The sequence below is a fragment of the Ostrea edulis genome, chromosome 2 (genome assembly GCF_947568905.1).
Source record: "Ostrea edulis chromosome 2, xbOstEdul1.1, whole genome shotgun sequence".
NCBI lineage: Eukaryota > Metazoa > Mollusca > Bivalvia > Ostreida > Ostreidae > Ostrea > Ostrea edulis.
The window spans coordinates 87,975,948-87,998,461 of NC_079165.1; the positions used below are offsets into that span (position 1 = coordinate 87,975,948).

Here is a 22,514-nt window from a genome sequence, read left to right on the forward strand (position 1 = left end):
ACTTTGCCGATGACCTGGCTCTCCTTTCGCACAACCACAGTCAGATGCAGGACAAAACAACTCACCTTGTAACAACATCAGCAGGAACGGGACTCAAGATCAATTTGAAGAAAACAGAATTGATGACGATCAACACCACTGTCCAATTACCAGTCACAGTTGGTGGTGAGCCCATCAAAGAAGTTGAGTCTTTCATCTACCTGGGGAGTGTGATGGACAGACAGGGTGGCACAGACCGCGACATCAAGTCAAGAATCGGCAAGGCACGAGCAGCGTTTACCATGCTAAAGAACATATGGGCCTCAAAGAACATACGCATTACTACCAAACTGCGGATCCTCAACTCCAATGTTAAGTCCGTCTTGCTGTATGGAGCAGAGACATGGAGAATGACCAAAACAACCCTGCAGAAGATCCAGACATTTTACAACACCTGTCTCAGGCGCATCTTCAACATCCGATGGCCTGAAAAGATCACAAATGAAGAACTATGGAAGAGAGCAGGGCAGGAACCCATAGACATACAAATCAGACGTAGGAAGTGGGGCTGGATTGGACACACCTTAAGGAAGCCACCTTCCAGCACCACACGCCAGGCCCTGACCTGGAACCCACAGGGTAAGAGAAAGAGGGGACGTCCAAGAAACACCTGGAGGCGTGACTCAGAAGTAGAACTAAAAGCACAGGACATGACCTGGCATGACGCCACAAAAGCAGCCCAGAATCGTGTTCGTTGGAGGACTGTCGTAGATGGCCTATGTTCCTCACGGAACGACAGGCCTAAGTAAGTAAGTACAATATGTACACATGCATACCATATACAGATGTTATATATTCAAGACAGCTTACATGAGTATTGTATACAATTAAATAGAACTACACAATACGATAAACAGATGTATACCATTTCTACATGATGTTGGTCTTGAGTTGGCTAATAGTACTGATTGAAAATGCGATGTACAACAAGGATGTTACATGGGTAGGAAAATGAAACAATATTATAAAATGTTGTCACGAATACAGGGGGTACCAAGGGACGGTGCCTTTGCCAAGTCAATCAGACTGGCAGTCTTGTACCCCAAGTATTCGAGACAGCTAGCTTATTTATAGATGTGTTTATTTGAAAGTGATAAGGAGTAAATTATACATACAAGTATAGTTATACAACCCTTAGTATTCTATATGCGTGAAAGATTCTCTCGAGTGACGTTAAACAATATTTAATCAATCAATCAATCTATTGCTCCTTTGCATAGTGGTTATCCAACTAATTTCGATTATTACCACGTTTGGGAGCGATTATATTTCTCTAAATCGCATCCTCTCCACCTCTTATATAAATACGTACTCCTGTTTCTCTAATGATCAAAGGATTTTTACAATTTAAATCATGTGCATAAAAATATTGAGTTGAAAATTTCTTTACTTGGACAGTGTTATGCCCTTATTCTGATCGTGATAAAGTTACAGTTCAGAGAAGATTCAACCCCAAGGGAAGAGAGACGAAGGAAAAGACATCTGAGACGTCGCGCACGGTACTGGTGTTACTTTCATACGTGGGTCATTATCAAATTTCGCAGATTTTTCAGAGTTCGAAATGACAAGAAATGTATAGTTCTAAATTCCAATTTTTTAAAACATAACATGTTTATCAAACATTAGGGTAAAACATATTAAATTTTGCAAGCATGAAATGTGCCCCGTTGCCAAAAAAAATGGGGTCAGAGGTGAATATGTAGAACAAATCTGTCAATGGTGTAACAAATATATAATAACGGGAAAAATACCATATACTTGAAAATGGTATAAATAATTGCAAAAAAGCATTAAAACTGATACATTTTGATCTGATGTTTAAAAAACTCAATAATTCTATAATTAAACTGACACAAAATGGTATATCTGAGACACTATTTTAAAAACTTTCCTCTCTTTTTAACATGATACCTGCATTATTACAAAATGACACAAAAATATTATTACAGATTAAATAGATTCATTTAAATCTTATTTTATAAAAAGTTTGATACTGATATATTGTAATTAAAAAAAAAAATTGTAATTAAAAGATTTATATAGCGCCCTATCAACATTAGTTCTCTAAAGCGCTTTACAAATGTGAAAGAAAAGATAATATAAAATCGATGTGCACATACATGTGAATAAAATATTCATAGTGTCAGAATTAAAATGCATAAATATTATTATTGATATATAGCGATATGATATGATTACCCTAATAACATATGAAACAATTTAAAACAATCCTTAGGAATAATAAAATACATAAAAAGGACATAGGTATAATAACAAACAGCAGGTTAGTTTTTTTGTTTGTTTTTTGTTTGTTTATTTTTTTTTTTTGTTAACAACACTGTAAGAGCTGTGTGTAAGAGCACTAAGTATATAAAAATAATCACAAATTAAAAGCTAATCTAAAGAGATGCGTTTTGAGGTCCACTTTAAAATTAGACAATGAAGTACATTGTCTGAGTTTAAAAGGCAGAGAATTCCAGAGACTCGATGCAGCCTTGTCCAAACGTCGATCTCCATATGTTTTCGTACGTGTCCGAGGTACCTGGAGAAGATGCAGAGATTCGGATCTTAGTGATCGTGTGGGATTGTAAACTGTAAGGATATCCTTACAAATATGACCATCTTTGTCTGCGATCAAGAAAATTGTTCATGTAACACCAAAGACAAAATGTGTTTGACCACTGACAAGTAAATTACACCACTGACATAAAAATAACAGAAGTGGACCCAAACACTTTAACAGTAAAGCTAAAAACTAATCAATACCACTCCTTTGAATAATTTCATACATTTCCTTTCAATGAAAAAGAAATCTGACAAGAATATTTTTGCTTGTACGTACAAATGATGAAGGTGTGTGTTACACCACTTATATTGTCGTTACTCCACTGATCATAGTGTTTGTGTAAGTTACATACTAGTATGCAATAATAAATTATGTCAAAGATAATCACCAAATACAAATTTCAAATATACATCTTTATTAGGTCACCTGAGTTAACCAGGTGACCTATTGCTTTTGCTCTGTGTCTATTGTCATGCGTTGCACATTAACAATTGAACAATTTTAACTTCTTGATAACTACCATTCCAAATTCGGATGCATCCTTGGGATAAGGGGGAATAAATTGTAAATTTCAGGACACCTGCACCCCTGGGGCCTCAGGGGATGAACAAAAATTTATCCAGTTTCAAAAAGTTTCTTTACAAACGCAAATCTGTAAGGAAAACTAGAGCAGGAAGTCCTCTGCCACAATTGTACATTTCATGGTCCCTGGGGTATAGGACTAAGGTTCTGATTCAGTGACTCCAGGGTGGGAACCAAACTTACCATATAGTGTGTAGATGTGTAAATCATTTAAGTAACATTTTCCTTAATGCTTTTGATACTAACTTTAAAGTAATTGGATACTTATAAGGAACAGGTCTGTCTTTTACCAAAATTGGAAATGGGGTAGGGGTGTGGTACGTATCAGGGTGGGGTCAAATGGTCATAGTGATTACATGTGTATGTTTGCAAATGGACATTGTTTAATCGTGTCTTCTTTTTAATAACTATCTTTCCAATGGAATCCATTTTTCACAGTACAGCACGAGTTATCCCCCCAATACAGAGGGCGCACAGCACGTTGAGGTCCTCAAGTAATTGCATCATTATAAGGAATATATAGAAAATTTACCATTTCTTATTGTAATTAAGTGCCAGTTGAGGAATTTTCATAGAAATTGTTTCCAGGTGTCTGTTATTATATTTTTGCATATTACTCATGAAAGTTTTGGTATTAATTGTATCATAACTTGGACAATTATACATCAAATACATACAACAAACTATCCTTGTTACATTTATAATGTACATATATCGTGGAGCACAGTGTATGCCAATATTATATAATTCTGAGTATATCCATGAAGTAGATTGATTTTATCGGTGTCCAGTGAAATGTCCTTATTCTACAAATACCGCGCTTTTTAAACAAATCTACCATTATATGTCTTATTTCTAAGCATTATTCCAACGCGAATATTTTCATGAATATTACTCACAGAACGTACATAAAATTCACTATATAGAATATACAACATTTCATTTTATCCCGCGTCCATTTAGGAAAACGAAAAGATACTTATGTCCAAATAAATGTCCCGTGTGATTTTGTCGCGCAATGACACGACGTCATTGTACACGATCTACGTCTAGCTAAGCGTAAAATGTTGCTATTGTTGTTTTTAAATTATTTAAATTAAAATGATTTTTAAAAACAGTATATAAGGTATTTAAGCTATAGCATGTGTATCTCGTAGATATGTTTTACTCTGGTACATGTACTGTAATTGGCTTTATCAAATGACAATTATACAGACAATATTTTGTTGCATGTACTACTGTATTTATGCATATAAAAATTCAGTATTGAACAGATACACTTATGGTGTGTAAAATGTTGCAATATTATAGAAATTTTGATTTATATACGAAACTCTTTAATCATATTCGGTAATCTTGTTATTCATATGCAAAAAATTTAATTATATTCGATAATCTTAATATTTATATGCGAAAATTTTGATTTATATTCGATAATCTTGCAATCGAATTAAAATCAGATTTTCTTTAACCGTTACACTTCTCCTGTACAACTGTTAGAGAGGATCTGGTTTTAATTAGATTGATAATCTTGTTATTTATTCTCCAGTATAACTGTTAGAGAGGATCTGGTTTTAATTAGATTGATAATCTTGTTATTTATTCTCCAGTGTAACTGTTAGAGAGGATCTGGTTTTAATTAGATTGATAATCTTGTTATTTATTCTCCAGTGTAACTGTTAGAGAGGATCTGGTTTTAATTAGATTGATAATCTTGTTATTTATTCTCCAGTATAACTGTTAGAGAGGATCTGGTTTTAATGAGATTGATAATCTTGTTATTTATTCTCCAGTATAACTGTTAGAGAGGATCTGGTTTTAATTAGATTGATAATCTTGTTATTTATTCGATATATAGGCTAAATCTCGATTTATATTCCATAATATTTGATTCGTATTTGATAATGTTGATGTGCACATGCTAGAATCTTGTTAGAGTATCAGTGACGTGTTGAACAACCTCACTGTTATATTTAGGACCCATGTGATCTCTGGCGGGTGTGAGCGATTGCCCCTGGAATATTTCGCCCACATGTGTTGGTACTCCAGAAGAGTATAGAGGAGTCTCTCTCTCTACAGTAGAATAAAATAATTTCCGCATATGAATAACAAGATTATTAAATATAAATAGCATATACATGTAAATCAAAATGTGTGTAAATGCACCGTTTTACACGCCATATACACTACCATTCAAACTTTCATATAATATAAGGGACGAGATCAAAAGTTCAACGTCTGACAAAAAAATCACATAGTTTTTACGAGATCACCCCCCTCAAAACTAAATATGATATATATAAACTAATCGATTCACAAGTAAAACATACGAGTATAAATAACATTCTGTATACCTTTTCTACTGTTTATTCACAAATGAACGTGAACACTAAAACGTTAAAATGTAATATTATTTGGAAGTTTTTGACTCTCACTTCAACTCACCGTGGTTATTATTATTATTTTATTCATTTATAAAACGCAAAATCACATATATAGTTTCTATGCGCTGGTTATTTTTTTTCCACTGGAGCGTGATCGATGTCGGATGACAGAAACGTACGGGAGTTTTTAAACACCCCCCCCCTTCCGCATTACTATTTGAATTTAGATTTTTATCCCACATCGATCTTTTGATCCCGCCCCTAACCGACCGCCTCCAGGCTGGTAATAAGTTTTGATCTAATAAATAAGCCATAGGTGCTCATATATGTACACTACGAAATTAATCTCGTAGCTTTTTTTCCAAAAATATGGAAAGGTTTGAACTTATGATTAAATCATTTTTCACTTGCATGACGACCCCCCTCCCCAACAAAAAATCGATTGTAAAAGCTTAAATCTATAATAGTTTTAAAAAGACCTTTGTTATTTCATTATGGATTTCAGAAATTGGATGAGCAAAAGAAAATATCACAAAGGGAAAAGCTTGAATTCTATAGATAGGCTATATGAAACTCCGAAAACACCGAGAACAAAGGCTAGCATTGTAAAATAAAACCAAAACTATCAATCAGACTGAATATAAACAAACATCAGAGGTGGTGAGAAAGTACAGAGCAAAATGGGCTAAAATATGAGAAAAAGAAACACAAAGAAAATATAAAAATTAATTGAAACATACAACTAGCCATGCGGTATATATCCTAGAAAAAACCAAAACTTATTTTTTTTACTGTGTTCAAATTTCTCAGAGGTCATTCATAAGAATTGCAAGCCTTATTTCATGGGATAGTTACCTGTAAAATGTGAAACGAAATCGAAATGAAACGAAATCTACCGAAACGAAACGAAACCTACCGAAAAGGTTACCCTTATTTCATACGACATGCCTGCTGTTGTAGGCACGGTGAAATAAATACAGTACGTATACGTATACTTTGGAGTATTTCTAAGAATTCATAATTATGATATTCCAGCTTGGAGATAATGAATTTGTTTAAAATATGACGTTGCTTTCGTGATTCTTTTGCCACAATTTATGACGTTATAAGCGTAACGTAAAGTGACACCAGTACGAGAGAGTAAATTCTTTTTAGCTCACCTGAGCTGAAAGCTCAAGTGAGCTTTTCTGATCACCTGTTGTCCGTTGTCTGTCTGTCCGTCTGTAAACTTTTCACATTTTTTACTTCTTCTACAGAACCACTGGGCCAATTCCAACCAAACTTGGCCAAAAGCATCCAAAAGGCTTTCCAGTTTATTCAATAAAGGGCTATGTTCCCTTCAAAGGGGAGATAATCACAAAAATGCAAAAATAGGGTGGGGTCATTTAAAAATCTTCTCATCAAAAACCACTGAGCCAGAGGAGCTGATTTACATGAAAGCTTTCTGAAATAGTGCAGATTCAAGTTTGTTCAAATCATGGCCCCCGAGGGAAGGTTGGGGCCACAATAGTGGATAAAAGTTTTATATGCAAATATATAGAGAAAATCTTTAAAAATCTTCCTCTCAAGAACCACTGGACCAGAAGAACTGAGATTTACACGAAAGCTTCCTGATATAGTGCAGATTTTTGTTTGTTCAAATCATGGTCCCTGTAGATAGATTGGGGCCACAATAGGGGATCAAAGTTTCACATGGGAATAAATAGGGAAAACTTTTAAAAATCTTCTTCTCAAGAACCACTGAGCCAGAAAAGCTGAAATTTACATGAAAGCTTCCTGACACGGTGCAGATTCAAGTTTGTTCAAATTATGGCCCCCGGGGGTAGGTTGGGGTCACAATAAGGGATCAATGTTTTACATGGTAATGAATAGGGAAAGAACCACTGGGCTAGGAAAATACAAATTTACATGAAAGCTTCCTGACACAGTGCAGATTCAAGTTTGTTCAAATCATGGCCCCCGGGGGTAGGATGGGGCCACAATAGGGGATCAAAGTTTTACATGCGAATATTTAGGTAAAATCTTTAAAAATCTTCTCAAGAACCATTGGGCCAAAGAAGTTTACATTTACATGTTCATGAAAAATTCCTGACAAACATGTATATAGTGTACATGTAGTGCAAATTCAAGTTTGTAAAAATCATGGTCCCTGGTGGTAGGTTGGGGCCACAATAGGGATCAAAGTTTTATATGCGAATATATATAGGGAAAATCTTTAAATATGAGGCAAGGTAACTCGGGTGAGTGATGTAGCCCATGGACCTCATGTTTGGGATTAAATTTCGTTTGCCTAGGAAACAATAATCCATTGAGCGTCTCTCTCTCTCTCTCTCTCTCTCTCTCTCTCTCTCTCTCTCTCTCTCTCTGATAATCCATACATATATATGAATATAGACACTTCGATTAAAAACGTCGATTGAGTCGGATAAAATTATTTGTTATGCCATGTACAACAACATGACCAAGGACTATATAACAGTTCTGCTTACATGTGTATGTAATATGTACATGTTACAGTACATACGAATAAAATATGTTTGCCTGCTGTGGGTATTTACAAAATATATTGAATAGAGCGTGGTACATGTACTAAACGATACAAATTTGGGATATAATTTTCTTGGGTAAAGCAAAGCACGACAAGTAATATGCATGTGACTTCAGATGGTATATTTCATACAGCAAATATATTTAAAAACTTAACAAAAATGTGTCCATGTTTATATCTTTACATTCCCTAAATCGTCAAAAAAAGAGTAGTTCTCTCTCTCTCTCTCTCTCTCTCTCTCTCTCTCTCTCTCTCTCTCTCTCTGTGTGTGTGTGTGTCTGTCTGTCTGTCTGTCTCTGTGTGTGTGTGTGTGTGTGTCTGTCTGTCTGTCTCTCTCTCTCTGTGTCTCTGTTTGTCTGTCTGTCTCTCTCTCTCTCTCTCTCTGTGTGTGTGTGTGTGTGTGTGTCTGTCTCTCTCTCTCTGAAAATTCATACATTATGTGTGTAACATTTAATAGCCGTTAAAAATGACCCCATTAATGATCAAAATTTAACGTTGATCACTTTTCAACGACCGTTTCCCCCCAAAATTTAACGTTTGATCGGGGTCAACTTTTAACGTTAAGAAATGACTCCTGAGGTCGTTTTTCAACGGGGTCACTATTTAATGTTACAACGGCATACTTCATGAAATCTGAAAAATATTTTTGTTTATAAAATGTCAATTATATATTATTCTTTTAATCAATGTACTCGAAGCACATAGAGTCCGCGCTTAAACACAGCATTATCATCAGTCTGGCTTTATCGTATTTATTATCAATGAATATCAAAGCAAATGTTGAATTCTTTATTTTTAATTCAGAGTCCAATACAGACAAACATGAGATAATTACAACAATCAAGAGAAGAGATGCCAATCGATATTTCCATAACAACAGATGACGAGGCATGTTCAAGTGCACATATGTCATCGGCATACATACGTACCACAGGTAACTACATTGCTTGGATTTGAATTTACTATCAATGAGTACTCTTTAATTCGATCCCAAGCATATCTACGATATGTGTACATACGTTGTTGTTTCCCAAATTCCACTGCATAGCCGTAGAGAGAGAGAGAGAGAGAGAGAGAGAGAGAGAGAGAGAGAGAGAGAGAGTGCCTTGGAATAATCGTGAAATATTCAACTTATTTGTTATACCAAGGCCTTATTTATTCTAATATATATATATATATATATATATATATATATATATATATATATATCCAATAATAAAAGTCAAGAAACACAAAACTCGAATAACATTATGTTATTCGAGTTTTGTGTTTCTTGACTTTTATTATTGGATGTATTTACTGTATCAAATACCGAATTCTTTTTTACAAACTATATAAATATATGATAATAATGATTAAGTATCCAAATCGTAGGCATATAGGACACATACCCCCCCCCCCCCCTTTCCTAACTACTTTTCTATCAATAGAACATACTGGACGTAAACAGTCACTAATGTGTCGCGCATGCACAGTAGCAAGGTTGTATTTGTGTTGTAAGGAAGACGCTATCTACTGAGTGCAGAAAGGTAACCTAGTTTGATTATATTGTGGATGGGAATGGGAAGGGTTTTGAGAATGGGATGACATAGTAACAGAGAGGGTAAAGTTGTAAAAAGGGTAATTTTAAAGGATGGGGAGGGAGGTAGGAAGGGAGAAAATGTATATACAATGGATAAATTATATGTTGTACGCTTTGTGAATGAAGTGAGAGCGATCCAGCACCGCTCTGTTATTATCATTGGAGTAGGATATCGTGGATTGACATGCTTTATCATTAGGACTGTTTCAGGCGTAGACTTACATGAACTAGTAAGGAGGGGGGACCCATGCATGAAACAAGTGTCTGTGCGTAAACTACAACATCCGTGATAGGATATAAAGTGCAGGCATTTGTTAGTAATACATGGTCTCCCCATCCTTACTAAAACCAGGAGGAGGTGACTCTGTAAGAAACAAGTTCCTCCTGTGATATAAAATGCAATATCACATGTAATACATAAATGTATCACTGATACCTACAGGGGCGGATCCAGGAATTGTGGTTACGGGGTCGCCACTTTTTGAGGCAGGGGGTCTGGGGACCGCCTTGAAGTGGGGGCCCAGGGGAGCGAAGCCCCCGGAAGCTCCTGGGTTTTACAGATTTTATAGGGCTTGAAATATGTCTCCTATTTAGTCATTTGTACTATTTTCTATGATTTTTTATAAGGCGAAATTAATAAATGACGCAAATTTTAAAGGTTTTTCGAAATTTTTTTAAGTTATTCCAATAAAATAATTCAAGAAATCAAAAGCTTTTGTCATTTATTTCTCCGGGAGTGCAAGAAATTATTGCTTCGTTTATCGTTTAGTACATTTTTCTAAACAACATACCACGAAAATTTATGGGGGGGGGGGGGGGGCGGCTGCTGACCTAATTAAATATTTCAACTTGACATGGTATATAGTTGTCTTTAATATATATATATATATATATATATATATATATATATATATATATAATGACAGATAAATACGACTGAAGAAGACCGGTAACACGGTCGAAATATTTCTAGAAAGTGTTTAGAGTTTTTAAAAAAAAATTTAACTTCGTATATATATATATATATATATATATCTCCAAATGTGAAAAATTTCCTCAGTGTCTGGTAATCAAATAAAATATGACAACACGTTGTAAAACAGTTGTAAAACGTAAGCGCTTTCATTTAAAAAAAAAATCTTCAGACGTTTTACCTTATGAAAACAAATTAACATAATCTCTCTCTCTCTCTTTTTTCTTTCTTTCTTTCTTCGATGTTTTCTAGGGAAGTAAGACACGTCCTATTCACCCAATGGGCTGATTTTTTCTCAATCAGATGCAGTTGTCGGAATACACACGCATAATACACAACTACATCGCATTCATGAGAAAATGGCTATCATTACAATTAATTGTAAAAATATTATTAAAGGCAAAAATATTGAAAAGGTAAATATGTGAAATTAAAATCCACACTGGCATTCTGCAGAACAATATACAATGTACAAACAAAATGTATATGTAATTTTTGTTTTCACTTGCATTCATTTGACGGAAATTTACAATAAACTTTTCTCGATTCAGCTTTTTAGGTGAGGCCTCATACAATCTACGGAGAAATTGAATATTTTTGGGGAATACTTTCCACAGCGTTTGCAATGGTAAAAACTCTTATTTTCATTAGATATTGTGCATGTTCATAAATATACGACGATTTTAGACTCTGTATAGGGTGCATAATATTGACAATGCTCATTTGTACGGAAGAAGATATGTATGATTTGTCCTAGCACTTTCGTATAGCTTGCGTGAAATGAAAAATGAAAATGTCCGTAATACTTAATTGGAGACCACCGAGCTGTCATGGGGGGGGGGGGGGGGGGGGGGGGGGGGGGGGGGGGTAATAACAAACTGCACGAAATTGTCAACTACTGGTCTAAGACATGGTGTATCTGCTTAGGAACACGATTGAAATCCGTCTATATACAGCTGCATGTAAATTGCCTTTTTGAAAATTCAATAATATTATATGCGCTGTCTCGATCACAATATTGTCCACCTAACCATTAGCCACGGTGCCATCAATGCGGCCGAGTGATTCTTCCGCGAATTCAACTCCCTCGGTGTCCACGCTTACACGGCGATCGTCAGTCACGGACACAAACTCGTGTACATTAGCGTAACACTACATGTAATATATGTACATTAGTATCCCACACGTGGTCATCTCAAAAGCTTACAGATGGTAGAGATTGACTATTCAGAACGACGTATGAGGGTGATTGGTGGGGAAATAACGTATTTCGGATACATTTTTGGTTCCGTATAAAATAATTTCATTCTAGAGAAGGGGGGGGGGGGTGGGGGTAATGTGCATCAGATCTAAACAAGGTATCCACACTTCAGGTGCCTGTGATCTGAATATATGTGGTACAGGCGCTTGTTTCATAGATTTCGCAAGTTATGTTATTCATGTATAATAGAAATATCATTATACAGCGCTAGCATAACTTGTGAAATCTATGAAACAAGCGCCTGTAATATGTGGCAATGAAATGTCCTCATATGCAATTTCCTGCAAGTTGATGATGGCATCTTTAGTTGGCCTTTCCTCCGTTTTTCCATAAACTTCAGGCTTGTTATACAATTTATATGTGCACGTTGGTCAGATCTTCTTTAAACTTCGGAATACAGGTTGCGTTGGTCTCGCGAATATTTTTCTTTGTTCTATATAATTTCCGTGTGCGTTGAATTGCTAAAATCGCGAATCACTGCAATGCTCCTGAAATATCAGTGGACAGAGGCACGTAATCTTCTCTTCCGTCAGCACTTTCTAAGGCATGCGGTAAGATTTTCATAAATTTTGATTGGATTAGGCAGAGAAAGTTTCAAATTTATCAGCTTTGTATTTACAGAGTTATGGGACTTAGAATGTTTTTTATCGCAGGTCTTCTTGTCAGCTTTCTAATTTCGCCAAAGTTTCCCTATACTGTTCAGCTCCCTCACACAAAAAGCCGAAACAAAAGAAAGGAAGAAAAGAGAGGAAGGATGTTAAGATAGACAGGTGGACAGGAAGTAAAACATCAAATGAATTGAAAGGTCTTGGTATTATTTTACCTACGGTCATCCGATATCCAATCTGTACTTCCCATGTTGATATTCGTGGAGAAAACCTAAATTCGCCTCCTTTTGGAAGAAATGACGTGTTGGAATTATATAATGAGATGTTCAATATATCTTACACTCAAGAGATTTTTGGCAGTTTGTAATTATTGGCTTCATTCATGAAATCTACTATAAATCATTGACATTTCTCTGAAAACAACTTTGCATAAAATATCTAGCAAAGTGATTAATAAGGATTAAAGTTGCTCATTACGCCAAAATTAAAACACCTTTTATGAATTATGATTTCACCATCTAAAGTGTGTTACAACCTCTCAACTATTTTATTTGAATTTTTGGTGATTTTTTCCCCGCAATGATAAAAATATCTTTTACTTGCAAATAGATTTTAGAGTCCAAATTTCGCTGTGATTTTATGCATGATATGCATTGCCTAAACGACTCAGATAGACGGTCTAAATTTTAAAATAAAAATTGAAAATGTAACTTGTAGATTTTTTTTTTTTTCAAATTTACGGAAAAATTCTTCAAGAAATATGTCAGTTAGGAAAAAGATATATTGGACAAATGTATTTTAAAAAGAAATTGAAATGAAATGGTTAAACAAATCAGAAATAATGCGATTTTTCAAATGTGAACCAAACCCGTCTTAGGGAACACTGTCATTAGAAAACTACATTCCCTTGATATAAAATGGTTAACAATTTAAATGCATTTTTAAAGGAAACTAATTTGTTGCTGAAAAGTGTATACAATATTAGCAACAATATAGTTATTTTAGTGAATTTTCATCGCCGAGGTTAGTACTTTTCTCTCTCTCGTTTGCTTCAAAGGGAAGAGGAGCGAGCGATATTGGCATAATCTTGTTATTAGCATCGCGTTTCTATTAGATATTCATATCGTGCACGAAATCAATTTTAAATTTTTTTGCAAATAAAATTTAAAAATTTAAAAAAATTAATATTCAAAAAAATTTTCGAGAAAAAAAAAATCACTAAAAAATCGTAGAAAATAACTAAAAGTTTTCGATTTGTACTTTTTGGAAGTGCGACAACTCCCATTTTCGAGAGAAAAAAATAAAGTCTTTTGGTAATCTTTCTTGGATTTGGAACTCTTTTGAAATTCAAGGTAGGAAAAGTAGTGAAATTCATCGACTGGAGAAGGATGCCCAGGCTGTAGGCCTTATTCTGGCTTAGTACTACACAGCCATTTATTGTTCCGCATCCCCATTCTTCATGCCTGTTGAGTTTTAGAATGGAGATTCCCTCAAATTCTACTTCTACTGAAGAGGGACAACTAGAGGATGAAAATTCTTTAGACAGACCATTCGTAAGTATCCGACAGTCTCAGTGTGATAATCGGAGTCTGCTTTGCTTCAGTGATTTTGAAAATGGAATAACTTCCGATTTATTTTTGAATTCATTGAGTGTCTATAGTAGAAGATTAATGTACAATGTGGCAGGGAAAGCCGTCCCTGTGTCAATCATTGGAGTAAGAAATCTCGAATTGTTCTATTAATGTGAAAGGAGAATCTTTGTAAATGTGCTTTAGTGAATGCCAGTTGTCAAGTGTCAGTGATAATTGTAGTGAAGGTATATGAAAATTCCAAACTGGGTCTGAAAGATAAGGTAATGTCATTCAACATTTATTTATCATTAACTGGATACTGTTAATTAGACCAGTGTTCGAAATTAACCATAGGCTGATAGACCAAGTCTATGTCAAATGACACCGGTCTATGCCAATTGTAATTGGGATAGACCAACTTGTCTATGCCGATTTTCTAGGTTTAAAGCAGTAGAGTTATCCCAAAAGTCGACATCTGATAAATGTTATGAGGAAAAGAGGACATTGTTATGGAATGGAAAGAAAATATGCTTTCCAAGTACTTTAGAAATAAATAACAATGTTTTAGATTTGTGTTATTTTTTTCAATGTTGCATTCTATGCCAATTCGATGAGGTCTATGCCATCTTGTTTTGGCATAGACCCGTGGTCTATACCAAGTTTTAAACCAATTTCGAACACTGTTAGACTATATTGCTGTTATCATTGGTCATATATACATATATATATATATATATATATATATATATATATATAGTGGGATAAATCTCCGATATAATCTTCTAGAGTGCTCGACGTGGCCTCACGGAGCTACATAAATTGACGATCAGATGGAGTTCATCACATAACATTTATTTCTCTACAGGCTGTTTCGTAAGGGGATGGTTTCCCCTCACTCGTCGGGAGAAAATCCTGTGTGTAATCATGCTTAGCAACTATCCAGTATGTTTCTGTGTAACATATTCTCAGCCACGCGGATGTTTTTCGTTAGATGTCATTTTTCTCCCGACGAGTGAGGGGAAACCATCCCCTTACGAAACAGCCTGTAGAGAAATAAATGTTATGTGATTGAACTCCATCTGATCGTCAATTTATATATATATATATATATATATATATATATATATATATATATATATATAGATAAAATTAAATGTTAGGCTAGGTGTTGGTTTCATTTGATTAGTTTTTAAATTATTTTATTTCAGTCTTATTTTTTTATTTTATTTGTAGTTTAATTTCATTTCATTTTAAGGTCATGGTATTCAGTTTAATTCAAAGTTATGATATAGCTCATATCAGCATTTTTTTTGTTTGTATCTGCCATTACAAATAAATTTGTGTCCTATATACCTTGAAATAATGAGTCGTATGACTATCCAGCACCATCAGCCAAAATGATATAACATTATGCACCTTGCACTGTCCGAGTGAAATCACAGATACACAAATTAGTGCTTTTATTTTTTCTCTCCAGGAAGCAAGATTTAGTCTAGTAGTTCATTCAGGCTTTAGCTGTCAACTAGGATGAAAAACTTTTAAAAATTTACCAATGTTAAAAAAAATATTCTGCATATTTGTTAGAAAAACTAATTACATATATTCATATTAAGTAGGAACACCTCTTCCAAAATTGTAAATATCATGATCTTCAAGGTAGAGGTTCTGTCTCCAGGGCAAAGCTAAACTAAACTAAGCATAGCATATAGTATTTATGTCTAGTAAATCATTTACAATAACATCTTCTTTAGTGCTATTGATACTAAATTGAAGATAACTAGATATTTAGAAGGAGCACTGGTAGTAGGGCTGGGACGATTCAGGGTTAGCTCGGTGCGGTTCGGTTTCGATTCAGAACAGCACGATTCGATTATTTTCGATTCGGTTCATGTTAGGTCCAATTTATCTAATAACAGCACAAAAATTAACAATTTTAATGAAAAGCATGTACTTGATTTAATTTTATTCAAGTTGTATAACTTTATGTTGTCATTTGTAAACATCAGATCTATTTTAATATAACGTCATTCTATAACTAATTGATAAAACAAAAAGAAAACATTGACAGTCCATTACAATTTGTTATATTAATGTGCTGCATAATTTTTGGATTATTAAACAAATCTATTGTCAATCTAAATGTATATGATATTGCTTTCATTGATATGTAAAAATTCAACAATTTTATCAATTGAGAGTCTTTGAAAATTTCTCCTTTATTCATTTACTTATCTCATAATCAAAATATTTAATCTGTGTCATTAGTATTTACCTAGGATGTTGATTTCATTCTAGCACTGACAGAAATGCTATATGTCATGTAAATTAAACTGCAATGATCTTAAGGACCATATTCTGTTGGTATCTGAGTAGTGAAAATGCTAAACCTCAGCACAGTAGTGATTTAAATCTATTGCATATAAATCCACATGCTCTACACATCAATCGGAACTCCTCGAATGTCTCGCGCACTCGGCATAGATCTCGGATGTAATATGATGGCATCCATGAGTGAATGTGATGCATTGCCAACTGGCAATGCATCAAATTCACTCATGGATGCCATCGTATTACATCCAATATCTACAGGGGTCGAAATTAACTTTTTCTACCACAGGCGAATTTTAGCCTGTGGGTAAAAAATCCACAGGCTAAAATGAAAACCTACAAGCTAAAATAAAAATAATGAAGCAGTGCTCTTTTTTCATGTTTTTTAAATCAATGGTTTTCCCCATCATTACTGAGCCTAGTGGGTCAACAGGCATCGTTTGGACAAGACACTAAGTTACGTAAGTAATATGGTGCAATGATCAGGTCTCTTGATTATCGCACCTCTAATCCACAACCTATTTACCGCAGGTCTAGATCCAATCTTTCAATTTCATGCCACATCAGGTTTGTCACTAGTGATTTTTTCAAGCGAATCCCGGACTCGTGGTTTTATAAGCAGCACGATCATGAGTCCCATGAACTTTTTAAATAATAGTCTACGCGGTGAGTATTGCACTCATGTCATCACTACAACCTGACCTCAATATGACAATAAATTAATATAGGACATTCTCATGATTCTGTTAAAAATAACTACCGGAAGACTTGGTAAAACATAGACTCCAATTTTTTAAAAGATAAATGAATAACAAAAACCTCATACTTGGAATTTAATTTAATCACCCCTATAAGTAAACAGGACTCGTGGCACATGTCTCTATTTTCCATCATAATGCGATGTGCGATGTCCGACCACTAAAGCATTTGTTTGACTCTGATTTTCTTTTAAAAATCATAAAAGAAAAATCCAGATAGAAATGGTTGTTGATATCGGTGGTTCATGTAAGCGTTTGTATGATTCAGAGTGCAAGTTTAAGAAAAGCGAATAGCGCATCACCGTATAAAACGGATACGATACTATCATAGTTTGTAAATCCCAACTCGCTAAGATTTTCGAGTGTCCACTATTTTTACTCGCTATTTTTCAAATGTACTCGCATTTTGCGAGTATTTCTCGCTAATTTCGAGCCCTGTATCTATGTCGAGTGCAGTTGGCAATGCATCAAATTCACTCATGGATGCCATTGTATTACATCCGAGATCTATAATGTCGAGTGCACGAAACATTCGAGGAGTTCCGATTGCTCTACACATCACTCGCACGCCATATTTGTTGTTTTTGGTGTATGTAAAATCTAAACCGAACCGAAATCCGGAATTTGTATACGGTGCATCGAATCGAATGGAATGAATTGCGATGCACCAAAATTTTCGGTGCACCGCACAGCCCTAACTGGTAGCTCTTTGCAACAAAAATTGTAATTTATAAAATTTCATGATTACAGTAATAGGGGCTTTGCTACATGTACCAGGGCTAGGCCAAAATGGTCATAGTGATTAAATGTCTTTATCTTTTGAAAGTCTTCTTTAATTTTGCTAAAACTATATAATAACTAAATGCATATTTAGGAAAAACAGAAAGGAGTATACCAAAATTGTGAATTATGCAACCCCAGGGGCAGAGGCTCAAGTCAAAGGTGAAGTCAATATCCATTAGTTTTGCATCTGTTGTAAACTTTTGAACATTTTCAGCTTTTCCTCTTGAATAGCTTAACAAATTTCAACCAAGTTTATAGAAACCATCTATGGGTCAACAGTGTGTAAAATTCATGATTTCTGCCTATCTGGGCCTTAAGGGATGTGGCAAAAACCATTAAAATTAATGAAATCTTCTTTACTCCAGGACATCATGTAGTCAAACTAGTGGCATGATTATAATACATGATGGACCCTTTACCAAAAATTCATGACCTCTGGATCCCGGTTCAGGTTATTAATGGGCATTTAGCTCTTTACCAAAATAGTGAAATTCGTGACCCCTGAGTTTAGTGTTCAAGCTGCAGGGTGGGGTTAAGTTAATGAATTATTTCTTAGGAAAATGTCTTTACTTCTGGACATCAAGGAGGCAAAATGTTTGTATGATTATGATGAGTGCTCAAGCTTTTTCCAAAATTGTGAATTCATGACCCCAGGGTCTAGGGTTCATGGTGTAACTAAGTTGTCATACTCAGTATATCAAAAATGCATTACACCTTAGAAAAATGTCATCTTTATTTCTCGGGACCCAGTTGCACGAAGGTTAGTTAACCTTAAAGGGACTGGTTCACGATTTTTGAAAAAAATATTTTTCATTTTTTATGTTAAACATTAAAAATATAAATCATTTAATGTTGACAGCAAAAATTTTGACCTTCGGGTCTTTTAATGTATACAAACAAACTAGTAAAATATTAATTTTGTAATATAAAGCATCTTAATTTTGCATAGTCACAAATTTTAACATTTAGATGACACATTTTACCCAAAGAATGCTTGAAATGTGAAATATAATAAACTTAGATCAACATCCATTTCTTTTGAAAATTTTGTAAACAATAACATACCTCAATCTTTGTTTTATACAAAACAAATAATAAACTCTCTGAAATAAGCTTCTGTTATAATGTATAACCTTAATTATTATGTGAAATCTTTTAAACACATTAGACAGTAGATTTTAATCATTAGAAGTGAAAAAGAAAATTTTGGGGAAAATCATGAATCGGTCCCTTTAAAGGACACATCGCATGTTTCTAAACTTTTTAATTTTTTTCAGCAAAATTAATTCATTTCATGCCTAAAACTACTTTACATGTGTTTTAAATGAAACAGTTTGCGTAGTTTCCGAGTTTGAAAGCGATGAAATTCAAATCTTGCGATAAGCATATTTTCGTCGATATTTTACCCGCCATTATCTGTGACGTCATATATGCGACCTCGAGCGAGAAGATTTGAAAACAGTTGTTAGCGATTTCATAAACAGATTAGATTTAATTGACCGAAAAAAAACCCAATTATCACATTAACAGCTTGTAAATAATACTACATTAGGGTGTTTTGTGTCGTTTAAAGGTGTACTAGCTGTCAGTATAGAGGATTTAAAATGTTTATTTTTCAATTTTCGAAGGAAGGTATGAGGGAAAAGATGTGCATATATTTTGTTGGCACAACGACTTTGCCATAAAAAACCCAGTAGTATTTGTCCCTGTACTTTTTTCAAAAAAGCACTTGGACGAAGATGTAGATAATTAAACTGCGAGAAAATGGTTCTATCGAAGCTAAGCACTGTTACATGTAGGCCTACGGCATATGCGCTTCAAATTCAATACACACTCGTACCAACTGACCTTCACCTTGTAACAATTAACATATTCCGGATTTTCATAATTCTTGCTTGTACGAGTTGTCGTTCGTGCGGGACGGTATGTATCCAAAGCTTGGTTGGTTGATATATATATGCATGTGTTAAATACTATGGATAACAATGATTCACCGGTCAACCGATTACTTGTTTGAAAAAATGCTAAACGATTAGAAAATCTGAAACCGATTGGCCGGGTTATTTGTAGTAAAGAAATACTGTCGTGCCTGTATTACATGTGTTAAAAAAAGGGGTGTGTGTGTCGTAATATTCAAAAGTCTAGGTGATATGTTTAAATATTAACTTTTTAAATGACTGATCAGATTTAATAATCTTCAAAGTAAAATTTCATGCAATACCGATATTTATAATCCATTTTCAATTTGTAGGTAAAACCTTTTTGGGCCAATTTTTGAAAGTTCCCAGTCAGGCTCTATATAATGCTTGCGTAAAATAAACTACCAAGCAGTACTAGTATCACACTGATAAATTCGACACTGTCAGCGTAAAGAAATGAGAGAAAGATATATTATACAAAGTTAGAGAATGAAAATAAAAATGGAGGGGCCCGTACGCCTAAAAATCCTGGAGGTCAGACTAAATCATATTTCTGAGTTAGTTCCCAATGTTTCACGCATAGTAATACTTGAAAGAGATGAAATGTCAGCTGTGTTATGTGGAACGTACTCGCACGTCCTGAGTAACTTGATTGCCGTGTGCCGTCCGAACGGATTTCTGCCACCTTCAATAGCAATTCTTGTAAACAAACTTCGAAGACAATAGAATTATTTCTTTAACATAAACTTGAGGCCAAATATTGTAATAAAAATAATCATATGATGACCATTCTGACGAGGCGTTGCAAAAAGTGAACATTTGAATTTCTACAAATATTCTTGCTTTCATGCGGTTTTTGTTCACGTCTTTACCTATCAAAGCACTCGTCATACTATAAAATAAAAAAATACAGTAATTGAGAATTATAAGTTTTAACGATTAACTGGTAAATTATATGTAATTGGTCAAAAGAATTTATGACTAATTGGTTACCAAATTTTCACCCATTGTCATCCCTACTAACTAAATATTACTGCTGTGTTCATAAACAAGATCTTCAGTGCTTGCACCTCTGGACACACCAGAGGTCGTGTTTGCCAAACACTTACTTTTGTATTCTTTATAGAATTGATGACTATTCGTTATATTTACTTTTTCATACAGCGTACAATGTTTATGGGGGGGGGGGGGTGCTAGAGGAGAAGTCTGCCTCAATAAGATTACAGTCCCTGAAATGTTCTACTTTCCTCTTTCCCACTTGAACGATGAACGCACGCAGAGCGAACGGTGAACGCACTCAGAGTGAACGATGAGCGCACGGTGAACGCAAAGTGAACGGTGAACGCAAAATTTTCTATTCATTTGGTATATTTCGGATTTTTCCCTTGGATTGTACTTACTTTATAATCAGGTAGAGAATATATATATGAATACATCTGTTTGTTCATTTTGTGCAAATACTGGATGTATGCTTCTCATGAAAACAATCGTAAATTTCACATCAATGCACGTAACAATGATGGACAAACAAAAGAAAATTTCATATGTTCATTGTTTACAGTATTACATATTCTGTACAGATACATGTATACGTGAAAACTAGAAACATATATTTATTAATATTTAGAATTCATGACGTTTTCATAAATCATGAATATTGGTGCTTTATCTCAGTATGCTACATGTAATTACATATTTTGACTTAAGATGCATAGTATTATATTTCTTAATTCAAGAGTATAAATGATGCATGTGAATTAAAGATAGTCTAGTAATTAGCACCAAGAATTTACAGATGCACATGCATGACTTCAAAATGTACGAGCGTGGTCGTTTGGATTACACGCAATTAAAAAAAACATCCTCGAAAGGAGTCGAGATAAATGCATTGAACAACCAGCACAGGTAGAACATGTACATCATGTACCTCGTGTTGACACCTGAACGCTTCTAAATAGTATAAATGGTTTATTCCCACGTAGATTTTGCTTAATTCACTTTACTGTAAATACAGATATAGTATATTGAACTGAGGAAATAATCTCCCAGAATTAATGTACGTATGTACAAAATAAATAGTGTGACCATGAATTTACATTTAGATTGTGCAATATTTGTATATTTTTGATGCGGATAAAACTGTTTATTGTACTGAACTATATGTATATCGTATGTGGGGCAGAAATATACGAGAAATATTTCTCTTTATATTAGAGACAAACGGTTCAAAACTTTTAAATTTGGGGAAAGGAGTAAATATATTTATTGGCAATGTCTCTCATAAAGATAGGCGTAAAATAATAAGAAATATTTGTCAAATCAATTTGACATTTGAGCACGAATGTGCATTGAAACATATATACAGTGTAGCATAGCTTTTTTAAGTAAGAGAGAGGGGGTGTTAAGAAAAATGATAAACTTATATAGAATTCTTGTCAAGTGAGACAAAATAAAATGTAATAAATTTGTGCTTTTGTCCATACTTGAAAATATTAAAATGATAATTCGGGTGAGGGTGAGGTATTTATAAACTGAAACTGCCTCATTTTCGTACATGTACCAGCGCTCGTTGCTCGTTCTTTGCTGTATGCACATGTATAAGGGTTGAATTC

The 22,514-nt window shown here is 34.4% G+C and overlaps 1 protein-coding gene across 3 annotated transcripts in view; it reads left to right on the plus strand.

Moving 5' to 3' along the window:
- Window positions 1-1,435: 1,435 nt before the first annotated feature.
- Window positions 1,436-22,514, plus strand: part of LOC125681421 (nuclear receptor subfamily 1 group I member 3-like) — a 124,292-nt gene continuing 103,213 nt past the window's right edge. Inside the window, exons 1-3 of one of the 3 annotated variants that reach the window (XM_056155340.1) lie at window positions 1,436-1,538; window positions 8,924-9,053; window positions 11,226-11,302. In XM_056155340.1, the coding sequence (XP_056011315.1) occupies window positions 11,300-11,302 (3 nt within the window). In that variant the 5' untranslated portion in view covers window positions 1,436-1,538; window positions 8,924-9,053; window positions 11,226-11,299. Of the gene's footprint in view, window positions 1,539-8,923; window positions 9,054-9,571; window positions 9,649-11,225; window positions 11,303-13,266; window positions 14,097-22,514 lie in introns of those variants that run through there. The other 2 variants (XM_056155342.1, XM_056155339.1) reach the window with 2 other exon arrangements.